General features: G+C 41.3%; 1 protein-coding gene across 1 annotated transcript; it reads left to right on the top strand.

The window, feature by feature from the left end:
• Window positions 1–418: 418 nt before the first annotated feature.
• Window positions 419–14,214, top strand: RSL1D1 (ribosomal L1 domain containing 1). Its single transcript, XM_072120671.1, has 9 exons — window positions 419–569; window positions 4,878–5,017; window positions 6,038–6,176; window positions 6,612–6,760; window positions 7,285–7,386; window positions 7,472–7,565; window positions 8,354–8,458; window positions 10,349–10,510; window positions 11,359–14,214. The coding sequence occupies exons 1-9, from the start codon at window positions 531–533 to the stop codon at window positions 13,201–13,203; spliced, it is 2,775 nt and encodes a 924-aa protein (XP_071976772.1). The 5' UTR covers window positions 419–530; the 3' UTR covers window positions 13,204–14,214.
• The last annotated feature ends 7,890 nt before the right edge of the window (window positions 14,215–22,104 follow it).

Genomic DNA, 22,104 nt, shown 5'->3' with positions numbered 1-22,104 from the left:
CAGCAAATTGTGGATAGGGCCTAACTTTCTTTAATATTCAATCCCACGTGGACTAGCATTACTTGTACAACTTGTTTTTAAAAGACTTTCATATTATTTTGCTGATCTCCTCTCCATGGGACTACAATATCACGCTGGTAGAGGTCTAATACTCTCAGCTGGATGACAAGTGACTTTGGTTACTCCATACTGATCTGAAATGCACAGGGCATCAGAACGAATAAACTGGAGACACCCGTTGAGATATACAATAAAAAGCAGTGTGAATCCAGTCTAAAACAACCACGTGCGGCAGGGAAAGGGTGTGTGTAGTAGCCCGATGTTGGCAGCTCATAGTTTGGACATGACAGGAAGTAAACGCTGGCAGCCAGGACACTAGTGTACTCATCCTCTCTCACTTCCGGTTTCGTCACTTGGCCTTCCGCCGCTTCAGTGTCACTTCCCCACAAGCGAACTAATAAAGTTTCACTTGTTGATAGAGCTATGCGCATGCGCGCCCCTCGCTCCTGCTCACACGTGTGCGGAGGAAGATGGCTGATACCGTGCGGCACAGAGTGGACAGCAGCCAGGTGAGACATGTGATCGCAGGACCGCATCAGCTCCATATAGACTTATCATTAATAATGTGACCGCAACAGCTGCATCGTATTACATCTACTTGTAACTGAGGTGTAAGGGCGACATAGACAAGGGATCACCATCATCACCCTATAAGAGGGATCGCACTTCCACCATGGGATCCCCAAATACCACCACTTTCCCAATTATACCACTCTGAGTATATGGTTAATGCCCAGCACCATAATAAATGCCAGTCACAGCTTCCTGGATACTGTGGCCCTTTGCACCTATGTCCCTGGCCAGGGGCGTAACTTGAGGGGGTGCAGAGGTTGCAGTGGCACCAGGGCCCAAGAGGTTTAGGGGGCCCTTATGGTGTCACATTCTCATGAGAGAAGACTATTATTATAAACCATACATAATATTCGGGGGCCTGGCACAGACTTTGCACTGGGGCCCATCAGCTTCTAGTTACGCCACTGTGACCCTGGCCCTCCAGGAACAGCAAAACAACAAATTTCTTTTAGCAAGAGACAGACGTAGAAGTCCGGACTTACAAGGAAGGGAAATAAAAGTATAATCTGTGAGACACACACCGTGATTAAACACAAAGATGTAGAGTACTAATAGGCTATTGAACACCAAAACCAATTAAGGTTAAAAACCATAAAAAGAAAAGCTTAGGGCTGTGTTCACATTGCATTTTGAAACACAGTAAAACTGCTGAGGAGAGATTTGTCTAATTATATTAAAATTTGCATTTACAAAACACAATGTTAATATATCTGGTAATGCATGCGTTTTGATAATGCAAATATTAACCCCTTCATGATGTAGCCTCTTTGTACGTTAAAACTAAGTCCTTTTTTAAAAAACTTGTCCAGTGTCTCTTCCTGTGGTAATAACTTTACAACACTTCCCTGTGATTTTTGATTTTTTTTTTTCTCATGAGACATTGCCGTATATGTTAGTAGTATAATCAGTTACTTTTTTGGGGTTGAAAAGTCAATAATTTTCAAATGTTCTACTTTTATGGAAAAAAAAACGTCATGCCAAATTTCTCTTGTAGAAACTTGTACAAGAGCCTGTTTTGGAAACTACACCCCTCAATAAATTAATCCAGGGGTATAGTTAGCATTTTAACCCCACAGGTGTACCCAAATAAAGTGCATTGTGGATAGTGCATAGTAAAAAAATATCCATTTTGTCATATTGTGCCCAGCTCCTGCCATGGGAGACAAACACCCTAAAAATCATGATGCGTGTTCTCCCGGGTACAGCAATGCCCCGCATGCGGCAATAATCTACAGACTGGGCCTAGAAGAGAAGGTCCAGGGATGTATGATAAATTCGGAAGCAATCTTTCATACGTAGTCCTGGTTTTTCTGGGCATGTCTCACAGTGATGAATGGTGGCCTTCCTAATGCCTTTTTTGGAGCACACCCTGAACCTCTTCTGTGTCCTTCTATTCTTGGCAGTTTGGGGAACTTCTCCTGGAAAGTGCTGCCCTGGTACAATGCGTGATGTGGCCTCGCTTCCAGAAGTGCTGGCACTCCCCCTTCCTGGTCTTTCGAAAGAAAACACTTAAAGGGAACCTACCACCACGAATCTACCTATAAAGGTAGATCGGGTGGTAGGTGGATGTAAGGGACGTGAGGAGAGCTCTTTTTAGAGCTAATCCTCACGTCCCCGCTAACTTTTGGGAAACTTTATTAACCTAATATGTAAATTTAGTTATGCGGCTACTGGGGCGTGGAGTAGCCGGCACGAGGCTACACAGCGCGGCTACTCCACGCCCCGGTAGCCACATTACTCCTCCTACCCTGTTGTGTGCAGTAGCCGGCTTGTCAGACGAGGGCGCGCCCTCATCTGACAAGCCGGCTACTGCGCATGCGCAGTAGCTCCGGCCTCGGAGCTGGGACTGCTCAGCCGGCGTTCTGCGCATGCGCAGAACGCCATCATATCGGACGAGGGCACAACAGGGTAGGAGGAGTAATGTGGCTACCGGGGCGTGGAGTAGCCGCGCTGTGTAGCCTCGTGCCGGCTACTCCACGCCCCAGTAGCCGCATAACTAAATTTACATATTAGGTTAATAAAGTTTCCCAAAAGTTAGCGGGGACGTGAGGATTAGCTCTAAAAAGAGCTCTCCTCACGTCCCTTACATCCATCTACCACCCGATCTACCTTTATAGGTAGATTCGTGGTGGTAGGTTCTCTTTAATAACCACCTCCAGGAAAGTTCCCCTCTGGCCTGCACTGCGATGTAGCACATAAGCATCATATAGAGCCCATTGCATGATGTGTACGGCTGGCTTGGGGGTTTCTGTACTGGTACCTTGTACTGGGACGGGTGGTGGTGTGCCCATGTATTGTGGTTAATAGAAGGACCTCACTCTTGTCCTTGCATAGTCGCTACATAGTGCCCTTCTCTCTCATGCCGTCTAATTTTTTGCCGAAGCAGTGACTTCGGGAGACCTCTCTGATTTCTCCGCACAGTGCCGCATGCCGCAGTATTTCTGGAAGTGAGGCACTTGAACAGAGTAGTGCTGGTGTAGAAATTGTCCTGGTATAGGTGGTAGCCCTGGTCCAGCAGAGGGCGCACCAAATCTCACACTTTCTTCCCTGTAACACCGGGGGAGGGGGCATTCTGGGGGCACTATACTGGAGTCCTGTCCTTCATATACCCTGAGCTTGTAGGTATAATGCAAAAAGTTATGGATGGCTTTAAAGCGCATCCTGCTCATCGCCATGGGGAACATTGGGGTGTGGTACAGTATGTCTGTGCTCCAGTACTCCCTGATGACTTCTTTACAAGCTTCATAAGAAGTATTATGCCTCAATACTTCTCCTTCTCTGCTGCAGTGACAGGGGTCCACCTGTGGGGTTGTGCATAAAATGAAGAGGGGTTTGGGGCATATGCTGAGCAGCGTAGAGATTTGTCTGGAATACAATTAAATAAAACAGCTCCTCATCAAAAAACTTTAAAAAGTCCACAGCTCTGAGCCCAGGTTCTCTAATTCCAGGTTGGCCCAAAATGTCTGGAACCTGAGGGGTATAATTATCTGGGGCTACCCATGTGGGGTCAATGGAAGCCCCAGACACTTCTCCCCTAGAAGTCCCAAGCCTTCTCAGGAGTTCTTGCAGGACACTGGAAGATGAGGAGAGGTAGAAGGGGACATCACCCCCACAAGCTGACTCTGTGTCAGAAGCCACGATGTACGTCTTCTGAGACATTGTACACAGAAAAATAAGAATGCGCACAAGAAAAAATAGATAACGTAAACCAGAAAAATGAGATAATGTGCACTCAACTACACAGGCAAGCCGCACTACCGGCACGCACCAAAAACCCTATGTGCACCAAACAACAGAGCATTACATATGCGCCTAGCTTGCCCGAAGACGCCCTGCCACTAAAGATACTGTGCACTGAAAAGTGCGTCCAGTGCAGAACAACGCTACGCAGCACACTGAAAAGTGTGTTTGGGTTTAGAAGGGACAGATAGAAGATGGGAAAAAACGAAGGTGATCACACAGGGAATATACAGGATGCAGGAAGGAACAGATGGTGATTTTGGTGTAATAGTAACACTCGGCTCCTCTCTCCAGTGATACCAAACCAGAATGGTGCCGCTGAAGGGAGGAGGTAGGAGCTAAAACCGCTGCAATTGGCCAGTCAGACTTGACTGGCCAATCACAGCGATCAGCGGGTGGGACCGATCCAATTAGCTGGGTGATGTGAATAGGAGGTTCTCCTGCCTCCGTTTCCAGAGTCCTATCGCGATATCACCATGTCACGCGACATGGTTACACACAATGCAAAGGGTGGTTTGGTCGGCCCTGAGCATGAATTGCAGGAGCCTGTGCCATAATGGTACTACGCAGAGCGCCAAGGGGTTAAAAGCAATGTTATTAGGCAAATCTCCTCTGCTGTTGTGCTGTGTTTCAAAACCCAATCCAAACAAACAAATAACACAATGGGGGTGAGCCTGTTAGGCTGCAGCCCACCAACAACTCAGCATGCATGCAACAAGCATGATAAATGAATATATATATATATAACAACGTATACGTTATGATCAAATAAGCAGAAAAATGGAGATTCAGCAGAGGCGTCTGGACCTTCTACTGATTGGTGACTGTAAGCTCCAGAAAATGTAATTGTAATGTTCTATCATAAGATATTTTTTCTAAGAATAATGCTGCTACCCGTCTGTACGGACTTTTGATGCAGTTCCCGGTAGCTCTGACTTGGCTCTTTCATATTTATTCCTTCTGACCCAGAACTCTAATTTCATTTTTTTTCTTGCTACTTTCAGGTTACGAAGGCAATCCAGGCCTTATATGCTTACCATAACACCAAGAAGAGGGGCGACTCCTTGCTCTTGAATGAACACGAGCGAATATCGTTAATTGTTACTGTATGGAGAATTCCGGATAAAGCTGAAGTCATTAGAATGTAAGCTCATATGACTAGTTTTCATGCCATGCCCTATTTTTTTAATTTGGTAAAAGTGAATTTTCAGTGAATTACTAGGAGAAATCATGAGGTAAGTCTCCAAAATAAAGTCAAATCTACCCAGCTGTTATGTGACCGGGGATCCACATTTATATGTAGGATAACTGGATTAGAAATAAGTAGTGATATTAATCCAACTTTGCATTGTTCTGTCTGGTATATCTTTGTGTCTGGAAATTCTCCTTGGCATAGATGTTTTTTGGCTTTGCAAGTTAAAGGGGTTGTCCACTTTCAGTAAATAATTGGTATTGTTTCTGTAAAGAAAAGTTGCACAATTTTCCAATATACTTTTTTTTCTAGATCTCTGCTTGCTGTCATTCAGAAAGCTTCATTGTTTGTTTTTACTTCCTGTGAACAAAAACGGGCCCATGGTCACATGTCACATAGGTGCACGGGTCCTTATATCCCTGGTGATGTGTTGTCACACAGGTGCACGGCTCATTTACACAAATCTCTGATTACACTGTGCACCTGTGTGACATCACATGACCAGGGACTGGTGATCAAGAAAACAATGAGAAATTGGTTTAGCACTTATATTGGTATGTATATTACGTTCCTAGTGTTTATCGCGGCAGTGTCTGCTAGCATTATTGGAGGTTTCCAATAACCTTAGCAGTGTAACACTGCTGGGACTGTTGTAGCACTAGGAGCTGCTTACTTTTGTAGGCTGCTCATAGTGCCGTTTTTAAGGGTGACAGGTCCTCTTTAAAGCAGCCGTTGCTTCGTCCAGACCCAAGCAATCATATTCTACCCCTTATTTTGTGGATATGGTGTTCCATTCATGGGGGAAATGCTGTAAGAACAATATTATGCAAGAGTAATGAAATCATTCCAAATTAAAATGTGTTTTTGATGAAGGTCCAAAGTTTTTTTTATATATATATATTTTTTTTAAATGTACTGAACTTTGACCTCTGTGCCGTACATTCAGTGTATAATTTTTCTCTTCGTCGGCAGTCCTGTCCCCCATTCAATCAGACCAAGAACACAGGAAGTTTGCCTCTTCACAAGAGATGAACCAAATATGTCAACAGAACAGACGATAAATTTTTATAAGAAATTGCTCAGCAATCATGGAGTCACGCAGATAAGCGAGGTAAATGGATGAACTTGTGTTGTGGTGTATTGTCTTACTGACAGTAAGTGGTGCTACTGCTACAAACTGAGCACAGATTTAAAGGGGATGTACCAGCTTTGCTAGTTACCCTCTATCCACAGGATAGAGGATAACAAGCTGATCGGTGAGGGACCCTGGGACTTGTGCATCCATTTTATTGAATGGCTTAATAGAACCTGTGCTCAACCTGCTGCTCCATCCATTATTCATGTGGTTCTTGTGATCGGGGCTCCCAGGAGTTAAATCTTCACTGGTCAGATGGTACAACCCCTTTAACAAACTATTCAGGGGGTGTTTTCACCAAAATCCATATCAGATCTGTAGGAGTTGTGCCACCACCAGCTTTGTGTCTTACTGGCGCAGATATTACATGACCATATTAACATAAATATCAATTCTAATGTGCGTTGACAGATTATCCCACTAAGGAAAATGAAAAGGGAATACAAACCATTTGAAGCAAAGCGCAGGTTGCTGCGCAGTTTCGGCGTGTTCCTCGCTGATGCCCGAATCCGCAGACTCCTTCCCTCCCAGATGGGAAAACACTTCTATAAAAGCAAGAAGTGAGTTGAGATTCTTATTATTGATGTAAAGGACAAATGATTATTTATGCTATAATGTATTATAAGATTATTATATTAGATTATAAGATGAAATAGACTGTTATACTTATGTAAGTTATTTATAGACATATGATGGGGTCTGTTGGGCACCAGGGACGTGTAGGCACAAACCTTTGCGTTTGCGATCTAAAAAAAGAGTTAGTGAATTTGTATAATATGTATAGATTGCCCTCAGCAGGATGAGTACCACTCACTTGCATGAATGATATATCAGGACTAAGGCCAAGGAAGAGTCAGCAATAAATGTTCTGTCACCTTTCACTGCCACCAGGACGGGATACACAGACACGCCAACTCCTCCGGTGTCCATTTCAGACCCCATTGTAAATATATATGATAAAGTTTTGTCTTGTGACTTTTCCTTCCATGTTCCAAGTCCCTGCCATGTTGTTCTCTCTGCACTATGAGGCATATAAAGGTGAATATTGACCATGCAGTATTTCTGTACCTTCTCCTATACACAGAGAGGCACACTCTGTCAATCTAGAAAGAAAGTCCCTCAAATTTGAATTGAACCGCTTCATCCAGGCATCGGTGCTTCACATCACCAACAAAGGATGCTGCTAGTAAGTATTGGCCGGAAGTCTGTCTTGGGTCACATGAAGAGACTGATTTATGCATTCACTGATTTTTTTTTTCCTTTTTTTGCAGTTCAATACTTGTTGGTCACACAGGGATGAAGGTAGAAGAGATTGTTGAAAATGTACTTGCAGTTACTAAGGTCCTAACTACGAAATTGCCAATGGTAGGTGTGACATGCAGAAAAGTGCCCGAGCGTGTCGGCCATTTTTAATTTTCTGTTTATGGACTGGTGTAGAGACCAGTTAAAGGGGCTGTAACAAGTTATAACGTTTTCCCTTATACACAGCATAGGGCATAACAAGTTGATCGTTAAGGGTCCACTTGCTGGGACCCCCACCGATCAGAGAGAGCCAACAACAATTTGGAGAATGGGGGTTGTGTCTTCACTAAAAACATCCATATAAGTTTCCAAACACAGCGCTCAGCAATCTCTACCACTTGTGTTGACGATGAATTTGAGAGCCGGAGTCAGCCAAGTGTTGTGCCCAGCAATCTCCGACAATCCAATATGATCGAGAGAAGTGGTTGGGTGCATTCTCGACCTTTTAGCTCCACCCATTAGAGAGATTGGGGGTCATGTTGGGTGACCCAGCAATGGCACTCTCACTGATCAGCTTATCCCCTATTCTATGAATAACTTGGTTCAGTGATATTTAAACTAATGGATATGGTATAGATGGGGTTTATTTATGGTGCCAAGATCAGGTGAAATACTGTAGAAGGAATATCAAAAGAAATCTGCAGCTTGATAATTGGCCAATATGGGAAATATGGTTGTTTTTCGTCCCGGTAATGAATTCCCAAATAGCAAGTGATCACTATACTTCATGTAGAAGTGGGCACATTATGGAGGTTAACAAATGTTTAGTTGTATAAGTTTTCCTTTTGCTGTCATGTCCATAGATTATATGGATTTCTTCGCCAGACAGTAACAGATTTCTTTCTTTTCAGAACTGGTGTAATGTCAAAATTCTTCACCTTAAAACACAATCATCCGTGGCCCTGCCAATCTACAACTCCTCCTTTGACAATCTTAACAAACTGGGTAAAAGTGAGGTAAGTCACAGTTCAGAATCAAATATTTCTAATCCTCTCCATAAACCTTATCTATATGTGCTTATTGGATAGATTGTCCATTGCCCAGACATCCCCCCCCTCTCCATACACATATAGAATTTCTATATTTGTTATAAATACAAAGAAACCAAACACATGATTAGTATGTGTTGTCACTGGTGAGTTAAATGAAGTATGATAAACCAGGGACGGTTACTCATAAATCCAGGCACCGTGACTGTGGTAATCTTCTTTATATAATTTATCTATGGTCTCCTTCCTTCTAAAATGAACTTTTAAAATTGTCAATGAGCCTGAGGGGCTCCGTGGGGCGCTACCAGAGCCCCCTTGTGCTGCAGCTTCACAGGCGGGTACAGTGTGTAAGGTCCACTTCCCCCTCCTACTGAGTGAGGGGAGGGAGAGACAGTGATACAGCCCGTGAAGCTGCAGCCCAGAGGGGCTCTGGTTACACCCCCGAGAGCCTTTCAGGCTTAATAGCATTATATTAAAAAGTTGTATTTAGAAGGAAGGAGGCCATGGATAACAAATATAAGAAGATTACCACAGTCACACTGCCTGGATCTATGGGTAAGCATGCCTTGTTTCTCATGCTTAATTTTGAAGGTAGATTTCCTTTAAAGGGGTTGTCTAACTGCTTTCTTGCAACTCATAGGTCGTGCGTGGTATTGCAACTCCGTTCCATTTATCTCTTTTAGATGTGAGCTGCAATACCAGACAACTATTTAATAATTTTTGAGTGCAGAGGGATAAGGGACTATGAAATACAGTAGCCTGCTCAGTCCTTATTTTGCCCAATACGGGGGTACATCCAATCAACATTACTGGGTTATGAGTTATCATTAGTACCCATATTTATTGCATTTTTCTGGTGTGTGTACAGCAATAATAAATATGTCCCAGTTTTCTGTTGTTTTTCACTTGAAAAACCTCTTTAACCCCTTCACTCTCCACGCCGTACATGTACAGCGCAGAGGTGCGGGGGGTGTATAAAGAGGGGTTTTGCAGATTCGTTACAATGAACTAGTGGCTCATTTTAATGAATACTGTGCAAAAATGCCATATACTGCAATACAGCAGTATTGCAGTATTTGGTAGGAACAATCAGACTATCTAGGGTTAATAAACCCTAGAGGGTGTAAAAAAAAAAAAAAAAAAGTTTTTACAATTTTTGAAAAGTTAAAATATAAAAACGGTTACTGGCGGTGGTGAACCCCCATAACGGAAAATAGCGCACAAATGTCCAAAACTCCACTTTTACACCATTTTACATCACACAAAAATGCAATCAAAATGTTGCACAGTCCTCAAGATGGTAGCAACGAAAACATGGTCAGTGCTCATTTCGCAAAAATTGACACCTCACACGGCTCCGTACACCGTATGAAAAAGTTATCAGCATTAGATGGCGAAACAAATTTTTTTTTCGTTTAATTTTTGAGAATGTATTAAAATGCAATAAACTCTAAATGAATTTAGTATCGTGATATTAAAGCATAAAGGAGAGCTGTTATTTGGAGCACGCAGTGAAAGACGTAAAAACTGAGCCCAGGCGTAAAAAAGTGACGCAAATGCATTTTCTTGGCCAATTTCGCCAAATTTAGAAAATTTTTTTCCAGCTTCCCAGTACACAGCATGGAATAATAAATAACGTGACTGAGAAGTAAAATTTGTTACTCAAAAAATAAGCCCTCACAAAGCTCTGTACAAGAAAAAGTGGAAAAGAACTCAGTTTTTAAGGGGATAAAGAGAAAATGTTTTATTTTATTTCCTCACTCTACATGGGATAATGTAAGGATGTGGCTGCTGAAGGTTATAGGTGGTTTTTGTTGTTTTCTATGACCAAAATTAATTTTTTTTTCTCAATTATAGAATCCAGTGAAGAAAGAGAAATCTGCCAAAAAGAGAAAAGCAGGTGCTGAGGAAGATGGAACCACTACTCAGAAAGAAATAAATAAACCAGATGAAGAGGAGGAGATCCCTGAACTGGTTCCTATCGAGGAGCCCAGTAGTGCAAAGAAGAGCAAAAAAAAGGCAAGTGCTCAATTTTGTCAATGTGCCCCTTTTAACGTTACTTTGATAAAATTGGTTTTTGAGAAAAGTAAACTTCGTAATTTACTTTTAGTAAAGCAGTTCTCTGTGGCTTTTTTCTGCTGCTTTCTCCTGTAGTGAACAGAATACCTGAAAGCATTGATGTCTATTCACTTCACACAGATAAGGAAGCTAAGGCTTAATTCTTTCAATATTTCCCTTAATACAGGGACTATCTCTAAAGAGTTATTTGGAATAGTATCAGGCTTCTTTCTTTTGAGCGGTCAGTGGATACAGGACAGAAAGCTGATTTACACTAAATGCTTGAATTGGAAGGGAAGGGGAAAAGGCACAAGAACATTTTTTTTAGTACAGGGATGTGTTATGGGGTTATGTACAAGATTCTGTAGGTTTGTTCTTAAGTTGAGTTTGTATGTAAGTCGGAACTGTATATTTGATAATTGTAACACAGACAGAATTTTTTTGGTCTTTGTGACAATTGGATTTTAAAAATGTTGGATTGTTATAAGAACCAGGATGAACAATAAAGCTTAATTGCAGACAGCTGTTCATTGTAGCCTATGGCTAAAGTACAGTGTTACCAACATCCAGAGGTCGGTTTGTAACTAGGGGTCGTCTGTAAGTCAGGTGTTCTTAAGTAGGGGACCGCCTGTATATAACAACGTTTGTTTATTATTGATCTGCACTATTCATTTATGCAATTTTGTCAAAAGTTTAGTTGCACTTTAAAGAAGCTTGCTCAATTTATGGTATACACTATTGATTGGACGGCTTCAAGGTTCTACAGGAAACCTTACATTTACTCATTATATGTATGGCATCTTTTATAGGAATCAAAAAAGAAGAAAAAAGGGAAAGGGCCTGTGGAGAATGTACAATTGTCATCTGATAAAGAATCTACACCTAAGAAGCGTAAGATAGAAAGTAAAGAGGTGATCAAGACCCCAAGCAATGCTACCGAAGAACTCCCACCTCAAGAAAATGGCAAGGAATCTAAAGAGCAAGCAAGAACACCTAAACACAGCTTCCTCAAAAAGACCCCAAAGAAGTCTACAAAGGAGCTGCCACTGGAGGGAAGTAACAAAGGGTCTAAAAATCAGGCAGCTACACCCAAACGAGGCGCCCTTAAGAAGACCCCAAAGAAATCCACAGAGGAGCTGCCACTGGAGGGAAGTAACAAAGGGTCTAAAAAACAGGCAGCTACACCCAAACGAGGCGCCCTTAAGAAGACCCCAAAGAAGTCCACAGAGGAGCTGCCACTGGAGGGAAGTAACAAAGGGTCTGAAGAGCAGCCAGCTATACCCAAGCGAAGTGCCCTTAAGAAGACCCCAAAGAAGTCTGCAGAGGAGCTGCCACTGGAGGAAAGTAACAAAGGATCAAAAGAGCCGTCAGCTACACCCAGACGCATCATCCTTCAAAAGGCCGCAGAGAAGTCTACAGAGGAGCTGCCACTAGAAGAAAGTAACAAAGGATCAATAGGGCCGACAACTACACCCAGGCGCATCATCCTTCAAAAGGTCCCAGAGGAGTCTACAGAGGAGCTGCCACTGGAGGATGGTAACAAAGGGTCTAAAGAGCAGACTGCTACACCCAAGCGGAGCGCCCATAAAAAGACCCCAAAGAAGTCTACAGAGGAGCTGACACTGGAGGAAAGTAACAAAGGATCAAAAGAGCCGTCAGCTACACCCAGATGCATCATCCTTCAAAAGGCCGCAGAGAAGTCTACAGAGGAGCTGCCACTAGAAGAAAGTAACAAAGGATCAATAGAGCCGACAACTACACCCAGGCGCATCATCCTTCAAAAGGTCCCAGAGGAGTCTACAGAGGAGCTGCCACTGGAGGATGGTAACAAAGGGTCTAAAGAGCAGACTGCTACACCCAAGCGGAGCGCCCATAAAAAGACCCCAAAGAAGTCTACAGAGGAGCTGACACTGGAGGAAAGTAACAAAGGATCAAAAGAGCCGTCAGCTACACCCAGATGCATCATCCTTCAAAAGGCCGCAGAGAAGTCTACAGAGGAGCTGCCACTAGAAGAAAGTAACAAAGGATCAATAGAGCCGACAACTACACCCAGGCGCATCATCCTTCAAAAGGTCCCAGAGGAGTCTACAGAGGAGCTGCCACTGGAGGATGGTAACAAAGGGTCTAAAGAGCAGACTGCTACACCCAAGCGGAGCGCCCATAAAAAGACCCCAAAGAAGTCTACAGAGGAGCTGACACTGGAAGGAAGTAACAAAGGGTCTAAAGAGCAGACAGCTACACCCAAGCGGAGCACCCGTAATAAGACCCCAAAGAAGTCCACAGAGGAGCTGCCACTGGAGGAAAAAGAGCAGGTTGCTGCACCCAAGTTCAACACTCTTGAAAAGACCCCAAGTATGCCCATAGAAGAGCTTCCCCTGGAAGAAAATGGCAAAGCATCTCAAGAGCCAGCAACAACCCCCAAGCACAGTGTCCCTAAAAAGATTCCAACCGAGGACAAGAGCGAGCAGCCTACAGAAGAAAATGTCACAGACCCTGAGAAGCAGGAGCCTCCAGCCAAGCGCCGCACTGTAGAAAAGACTCCCAAAAAACCCTCAAACAAACCTGCAGCGAAACTCACAAAATCAGCCAGAAAAGCCCCTCAGACCCCAAAACTGAGGCCTAGAAAGAAATTGAATCCGCCAAAGTCTGCATAATACTAGATATCTCAAAATGACTGGGTTCATCCACATTAAACATTTCCAGATCTTTCTTTAATGAGCGTTGTGTCTAAAGGTTTAAGTATTTTCTATCTATACCGTTTTATCTGTTAAATGATTAAATAGGATTTTCCTAATTCTTATTTCTAATAGCAGTTTCCAAAAACCCGTCTCTGTGTACGGTCCAGGGGCTTGTTGGTGTTCAGAACTAATAAGAACCCTCATTTTAGGATCTTCTTCAGGTAATTGGGGTTCAGAGGTGGTAACTGTTCTTATGCCGCAGGCAAAGTCAGCAGCGATTGCCGCGCTTGCCAGTATCTGGGGAGGGGCTTTTTGAAAGCCACTGCCTACTGCTGCCCTGAATGCCCCTGGCATAATTGCAGTGCCATCATTAGTATGATCCTGAAATACTCAACAAGGATTTCAGCAGGTTCTTTCTAGTCACATATGATGGTCATTTATGGTTTTTAATTCAGTCGTCCATGTAAATAGGCATTTTCAGTGAATCATTGGACCTTTGAGTCCTAGGTCTTGAAGAATATGCTGTCCTATTGAAATGGAAGCTGCCAGGGCAATTCAAGACTCTAAACAACCTACAGATCCCCTTATGGGACTTGTAACTTAGTGACCCTAATCAGTTTATATTCAAATCCAATTGAAGAAATTAACTTTTGCCCCTTGATGTGGCAAAATCGCTCCACAATATACAACAGAGCAAGCGATTTCACTGCTGTGTGCGCAGATAGCCTTTGTGTATTTGTCAAGCCAAATTGAAAGTGTTGCAAATGCTTCTGTTCGTAAAATGAATTATTGATTAAAGATCAGAGGAACTATCAATTTTTCTTATTTGCTAATGTAAGGGCCTGGAAATGCTGTTTACTTGGTGATATACAATTGTAGCTGTGACATCAAACTGCTGTAACTTCATCACTATAGAAAGCCATTAAAGGAACTTGTAACATCACACTAGCACAAAGAGAAAATTGAATAAAAAAGTGTTTTACATTATGCAGCTCTTAATTAAACTGCTTATACCAGTGGTCAAACTCTGATTGGTGGACAGGAAAGGGTAAAATCAACTATACGTTTAGACCATGTAGAGCTTCATACAGTGTTATATATAGGCCTGGAAATATGTGTCGTCTTACCTCTGTGTGTGTTGGTTGCAACAGAACTGCTAAAAAATTTTTATATTTTACAATTGTATCTGGACTTTGACACTACTGTATCTCTCTTGGATATAGCAGTCTGAACAGGGGCGTAACTACAGGCATAGCAACTGCTATGGGGCTCATAGTGTCGGGGGGGGGGGGGGCAGTATCTGCAGTATTGAGGTTGTATATGCCGGATATGTGTGGTGCGTATATACTGTATATATGTGTATTTGCTGTATGTAAATATGGTGTGCATTTACTGTGTGTTTACACTGTATTTGTGTATATGCTGTGTGAGTGTACAAATTTGTATATTTTTAAGGGGAAAATGGTCTCCATTCAGAGGTCTGCTTTGGGGGCCCTGTCTCTCCTAGTTACGCTCCTGAGTTTGAATGCTGGAATCAAAGAACATAGTAGTGTGAGGAGATTGCTCCACGTCCAGCTACAATCCTGGAATATAAATGCATTCTCACAGTCCTGCTGCTAATTACACAAATGTATTGTTACACATCTCCAGGGCCAATACCTTACACTTTCTGCAGCTTTACACAATCAAAACCTGTTATAATTGCTACATATTCACATTGGTGCTCAGTGTGGCCACAGAGGGCACTTTTTGGACATTTTGGGTTTTTCTTGTAATTTTTACAGACCTGACACAGATCACATCTTGTATGGTCATCCTGTACTCTAGCTGGCTGATTCCTGTTGAATTTGCAATACACACATTGTGGCATGCAAAGTTTGTGCAAAAAGACGCCCCATGACAAATGATCTCTTGAAAGATAGAAACAGGCCTGAGCTTTCTGTGATGCAAGAGAATGAAAATACAATGGTACCTTGATTCTGTACTGAAATCTATAGCTGCTGTGATCCAGCTGAAAAGCTGCTTATTTACTCAGCTGTTCTTTATATTCATTGTAGACAAATACATAGAGGCAGCTGCTGTATCTCCCACTATCTAATGTGCTTATTTGTGGGTATAAAAGGTCTTATTGATATCATATAACAACTTATCTTCATATTTTTTTTTTTTTTTTTTTTAGATATAGAATATAATATCATAGGTTATAACTATAGTGCGTCATTGCATTCGGCCTCCTTTGTGACAAAATTGTTTAATAAAAAGCCTAATAAAGGGAAATGATAGCCCTAATATTGTATGTACGGCATAAAAAAAACTTGCATCATTTACCACAAAATTATTTATCAATCTGCTCCGTATCTCTTAATACAGAACACTATGTATAACCACCTCAGCTACCGGTGCTCTATAACACGCCAGCAGATGGGACACTGTCCTATCACATGCTAGGACACTATGGAGAAATATATTGGGACACTTGTGCCACAATTCTGGCTGATTTGCACTAAAAAAAATTACTTGTGTGTTAATTATAAAGGTCTTTTGACACTTTTCCAAGTAGTCTGACTAAGGGGGTATGGCCTCTAAATGGAAGACATACAGTTTAGACTTGGTAAAAAAAAAAAAAAAGACGGGTACCTGAATTTATCATCACAGGGATAAATCTGGCACAGCAAAAGACAAGTGTTTTGTTTTTTTTTTTTTAAGCTATAGACTGGTGGAACCTGATACACATTGTTAAATGTGCATGTTTTATCTGCTCTATACAGCTCCTGCTCTATAACATGCTTTCTGCAGATAGGACACTACAATATGTACACCTCCTTCTGCTCTAAAACATTAAGTACAATCTGCTCAGCTTCTCCTGCTCTATAACATGCTGCCTGCAGATTAGACATTGCAAACAATCTGCTTAACTACCATTGCTCTATAATATGCTGGTTGCAGATAAAATGTGATTTTGCTGTCTGATAACCATGCATAGTTTTAGTGAAATACAAAATGAATGACACCAGAAATTAATTCTATAACACATTTATGTGACTGTATAATTAATGTTTATGAAAACACTCCCCTTAATGCCCTTGGATAATCCTGGAATAAAAATGATCTCCACAAAGCTATTGAAAAGTAAATTATTTTACAGATGGCACAATAACACATTAATTTCAATGGACCCATGTACATGGATGTGTGTGGAAACTGTAGAAAACACAGAACAGCTCTTATTCCTGTCCGCGCCTTCCCATTGAAGTCTATAGGAATGTGTAAAATACAGACACCACGTGGGTGACATACAGGTGTTGGTACTGAAGATCGGTTGCTATATAAAACAATCATGTGATCCCCTACAGAGGTTGGGGACAGCTAGTAACACAACATTCTGTTTTTTATTAATTACTTTTCAAAACCTCAAAAATGGATGACACGTTGGCTGTTTTTGTGAACATACAGCTCAGTAACCGATTACATCATGATAACAGTGGAAAATAAGGTGTAATCCTCACACTGTGGCTCTGCACCAGATAACAGTAAATGTAAACCGCTATTGTAACTGTGTAATGAGAAACTGGATCACCATAAAAAGTCCAGTTGAATCTTGGAATCTTCGTTAAAATTCTGATTCAATGTATAAGTCGTCTGTAATTTCAAAACGAAAAAATAAAACACCATTCAGACATCTATGCCAGACGATAGTCCCCCTTAATCTTCCACACTCTATTAGATCATCAACCATCAGTGTGTTCTTTAAGGGGATTGGCCACTTTTCAATAAATGTCTTCCATTAAACATGCAAATGTACCTTTGCTAACTTTAAGAGCTTCAGCCTTTCTCTGTTCTCACCATGCTGCCATCTGCATATATAAAAAGCTTCCTCTCTCACTACTCTAGGCCTTCCTTATGACTGTCCGACTTCACTGACAGAGATGGGCAGAGGGAAGGGGTATGGAGAAGCATGAGTTGATCATCTCCTGCTGCAGCTCCTCCTATTCATCAGAGCTCAAACATGCAAACAAAGAATCACAAAGACACAAAATTAAGTAGCAGAAAGGCTTAGTCCCTTGATGAACATTCAAGGATTATCCACAAGGCAGCAAAGGCACATGGGCAACTTATGTTAAAGAGTGGCCAACCCCTTCAACTATAAAAAACTTCAACTAAGAAATAATAAAGGTGCATAGCTTAGATTGTATAATAAAAATTGACCACTTTATTCTACTTACAATTTCCAAGATTATAGTTCACATATCATAAAATCCTCCATGCAGCACGCTAGCCATAACAAGCCCTTAGAGACCAAAATACGAACATAAGGTTAGCAAAAAATAGATCACTGATCCGTTGTTTGCAGCCTAACAACAGCACAAGTTCTTGTACAGGTACAGTCTATGTTGCCGCTACTAGCATCAATGTGACACTGTAATATATATATGTGTGTGTGTGTGTGTGCCAAAATCCGAATTAGTACAAAAATCAGGCAACTGGATGTGGTGTTATGAGTATGTTATCTATGATATCATTCTTCATAAATCTGTACTAAGATCATATCATAATGAGCAAAACACAGGCAAATGTCACACAATAATAATCCATGTGTTATTTTCTTCCCATTGTGTCAGTGTACACAAGACCTAGTCCATGATGTATGACAATACACATTTGTATAAGCCTCTGCATTGGGGAAAGGTGTTGAATTACTAGAGGCAGGTGACAGGGAGCTCATCCTCCAGCAGGACCCTCCTACACGGCAGACCGGGTGCAGGTCTGGAAAATATACAAATATATTATCATTGTGTAAGCCGTCCAGAGCACCAGGATCCACTCCCTAGGAGAAACAAGGAATGCTGCGGGAAGTATCTGTGCTGTATTACAGATAAGGTAACGTATAGGAACATACATCATCTACAGAGCACTGATACATTTGTATTGTTAAGCAGAATTCTGTTTGACTTTAGTAAAATGTTTTAATAAGAAGTTTTGATCTGTGTTGCAAAGTAGGGGCCACATTTTTCCACTTCCACAAAACAAAATATTCTGAAAGTCAATTATTTCTATACAATGGAGGAAGCCACAGCACCCATGGAGTTAAATTCCAGAAATCTGTATGTGCTGTACATTGAATGTACTTGATTTGGGTTTGAGCACCTGAACCTCCAGCTGTGAGCCCCGACTTAATAATAATTCCTTTCTTTATATGGTGCACACAGATTACGTAACGCTGCACAGAGCTTGCCAAATTGGTCCCTGTCCCCAATGGGGCTCACAATCTAATCAACCTACCAGTATGTTTTGGAGTGTGGGAGGAAACTAGAGGACCCAGAGGAAACCCACGCAAACACGGAGAGAAGTCACGTTCCACAACCATCTAATAGGACTCCGATTGCTGTCTTTCTCTTTTCTTTACTGAATTCTTTCCATTTATTTATCTATATCATAAAGTATCTATCAATGTTATAGCTATGTATGACCTATCTTTCACGCTTAAGTTGCCCCAGACATGTTTTATCTGTATGTTCCATAGCTTCACATATCTATTGTCATTTGTATCTTTTGTTCTATTCACAGACATAAAACAAATGGCATTTGTACAGCATATGGGATATGTACATTGGGAGTCATTTATCTATACTTTCGAAATTTGCACTTTTTTTAGGGCTTTTAATTTATCTTTTTCAGACATCAACATCTGGATTCCTAAGATAAGGCAGGGACAACACAGGAAAACTCACGAGTGGCAAAAAAAATAAAAGAATTTTGACAAATGCCCCCCCCCCCCCCCAAAAAAAAATCCCTTCCCCCCATCAATTGAATTTTTCTTCATGATTTCTGGTTCTTGCTCAGGACTTGCATTAGTATATCGGTCTCATCAACAAACAGGCAAATTTAACATAAGGGTGGATCTTACCCCAATTTTTATTTTAGATTGTCTTAAAGGTACTTTAGACGTCTTTTGCAGCTCAGATCTTTTGCATTGGCTTAGAGAGCTTGATAACTATGGCATATGAGTTCTTAATGTCTGTAGTAGATATGTGACAATTTACTTAAAAAGTCACACAGAAGTAGCAGAATTTTTGCTAATAGCTCCAAAAAACACAGATGTGTACACATCTATCTACAATCCACTAGTACTAGCTAATAGAAACTGAAAAATACACAGTATTGGCCAGTTGTGCTCAATATCAACAATTCCAGATCTAACACAATAATTTTCTGTTGCTTCTAGATTCAGTTATTTTTGGCAACCATTCGGATGCCTCCTATTTCTACAATATCTATCACTAGATTATCCTGAATAACACCACCAACATCCTTGCATAGGATACGAAATGTCCTCTCTAGAATTCCCTCTTAATGTGAAATCTCCCGCATACTAATGTCAAAATGAGCAGAGAAGAGTCATATTTTGCCTCAGATGAGTCAAGTTTAGAGGCACCAGGGGGTAGTGTCACTACGGACTATGGTCCTATAGTACCTATAAATATGCATTTGGTGTCAAATTGAAGGAAATCTACCATCAAAATCAAGCATGTTAAATCGGAGACACTTAAAGGGGTTGTCTAGCTTTGATAAAAGTTATAGAGTTCCTGCACAGTGTAACAGCCTGTGAACCTGTGAATCATAGAGAAGCTCTGTAAACACCCTCAGAAGCCCTTCTGACTCATTAGCATAATTTTACAAGTTTATTTTAGAAGGAAGGAGGCCATGAATAACAAATATAAAAAGATTACAACAGTCACAATGCCCGCATCTGTGAGTAAGTATCCCTAATTTTTCATGCTGGATTTTGATAGTAGATTTCCTTTCAAGATAAGAACCTCATATTTTTATTGTGAACCGGAGTCACAGACAGATTAAAAAATGCCAGAATTTGATTTTTGTCTGAAATTCACATGTATTCAACTGTCTAAATCTCAGCTTCGGTAGATCATAGATCCAAAAGCCTGAAAAGATCTGAAAGATGTGATTCTTATCTTTAATATGGCTCCAAAGCATGTTACCAGGTGCCGTAGAACCAAAGCTTCTGAAGTGACACTCTCCCTGTAGCCCTTTAAAGGGAACCTGTCAACTGTGATCTTCTTTTTAACTAAAGACAGGTTGCAAAAGTCCATTACAGCTGCAGTGCAAAACTGCATTTCTGCCTTCTCTAAGCATTTGCATTATAATATAATTGTGTGTTATAACTTACCTTGAATCCTGACAGAATCCTGTGTAGTCCTAGGAGTGGGGCTTTGGTTTGGATGCATTTCAAAAAACAACATGTGACTTGTCTGTGCTGCAGACTCCTCAGCTCTCATTCTCCACCTCCCATCAGTGGGAGAGGAAGCACAAATATGGGGGCCAAGAGCTGAGCAGTCTGAGCTGAGTCACATGTTTTTTTTTAAATGAATCCAAACCAAAGCCCAACCCCTGGGACTACACAGAGGATTCTGTCAGGGTGAAAGGTAAGTTATAACACACTGCAGTTGTAATTGGCTTCTGTAGCCTGTCTTTAGTGAAAATGAGGTCCCTGGTGACAGGTTCCCTTTAAACTTAACTCATGTCAGGTAAAATCTGACTATTCTCTGCTCATTTTTACATGGCTTTGAGCAAGATTTCCAGGTTAATGGATTTCACATAAAAGAGGGAATTTTAGAAAGGAAATGTCATATCCTCCCCAAGGGGGTTGTTAAAACTATGTGAATGTATAGACACAGATACCGCTGTCTGATTGTATTTTTACGGTGCCTTAATTTATGAAGCGCTAAGCAGGTGAAGATGATATAAAAAAAATTCTGCTATGCTCAAAAATTGATGGTGTTCTATAGTTGAAGTAGGTTCCATAGAAAGAACACAACATGTACTGAAGTGGCAAAATACAGTTGATTAGAGATTGTATTACTATGTTGTGTATTCATCATTCTGCCCATTTCTCTCTCCCTTTGGCAGCATGGCCCAGGCTACTAGTCCTGCTTTATCAGAACAGCTTGCGACAGAGGAGAAAACTGAGGGCCTAAGATTCATACCACGTGGAACATATATGGGGCCTGATGTTACCGAAAAGAGTAAATGGTCGTATTACCACAAACCCATCACTCTACTTGTCTTTGGGGGAATAGTTTTCCTCATAGGAATCCTTTATACCACTTTCTACTTCACCAAATACGTAGATGTGCCATACGCTTTGGGACCGGTTTTCCTTTCAATTGGATTAATATTCTTGGTAACTGGGCTTGTGTGGCTACCCATCATCGCTGAATCTGTGAGACGGAAAGGACTCCTGAGAACAATGACTGTATAGGGTTAGGATCTTCATGAATAATAGGTTCATAGAAGATTTTAGATGTTCTATCTGTGATTGTTATTATTTTTCTCTGTAAAAAGTCAATTAGTATCAAACCAATAAAATATGTTACATTGTATACTCCATTCATATCGGATGTATGATTTAAAACAAGACCCAAGATGCTGCCCCCATCATCCGGCAGGTGATGTCCCCTCATGGGTGGTGCACACCCCTGCTCAAGGCTCATGTGGGCCCCATTGAAAATTAGTTTGACACCCCTGCAATAAAGTATAAATGGTTTTGTCATGTCAAAATAATGAAGAGGTTCAAGGTGTGTTTTTAATAATGCAATATGAACACTCTTCTTGCACATACTGTCTACAAATCGGAGTCCATATAAGATCTGCTGAGTTCCTTCTGTTCTATAACATGCTGCCAAATATACGTTCCCCCATACGGTTGTGTGAATATAGCCTAAGACTGTGCTGTTGGACTTTAGACCAGGTATTAGTTGGTCTAGTTCATGCCAGAATTTTGTGGTGCACAGCTGAATATTCTGGCACACCAACTACATTATTGTGCGCCTGCGCTATGACACACCCTCTTTTCTCAAG

The sequence above is a fragment of the Engystomops pustulosus genome, chromosome 8 (assembly GCF_040894005.1).
Source record: "Engystomops pustulosus chromosome 8, aEngPut4.maternal, whole genome shotgun sequence".
NCBI classification, from domain to species: domain Eukaryota; kingdom Metazoa; phylum Chordata; class Amphibia; order Anura; family Leptodactylidae; genus Engystomops; species Engystomops pustulosus.
This window is presented reverse-complemented; position numbering and strand designations above follow the sequence as displayed.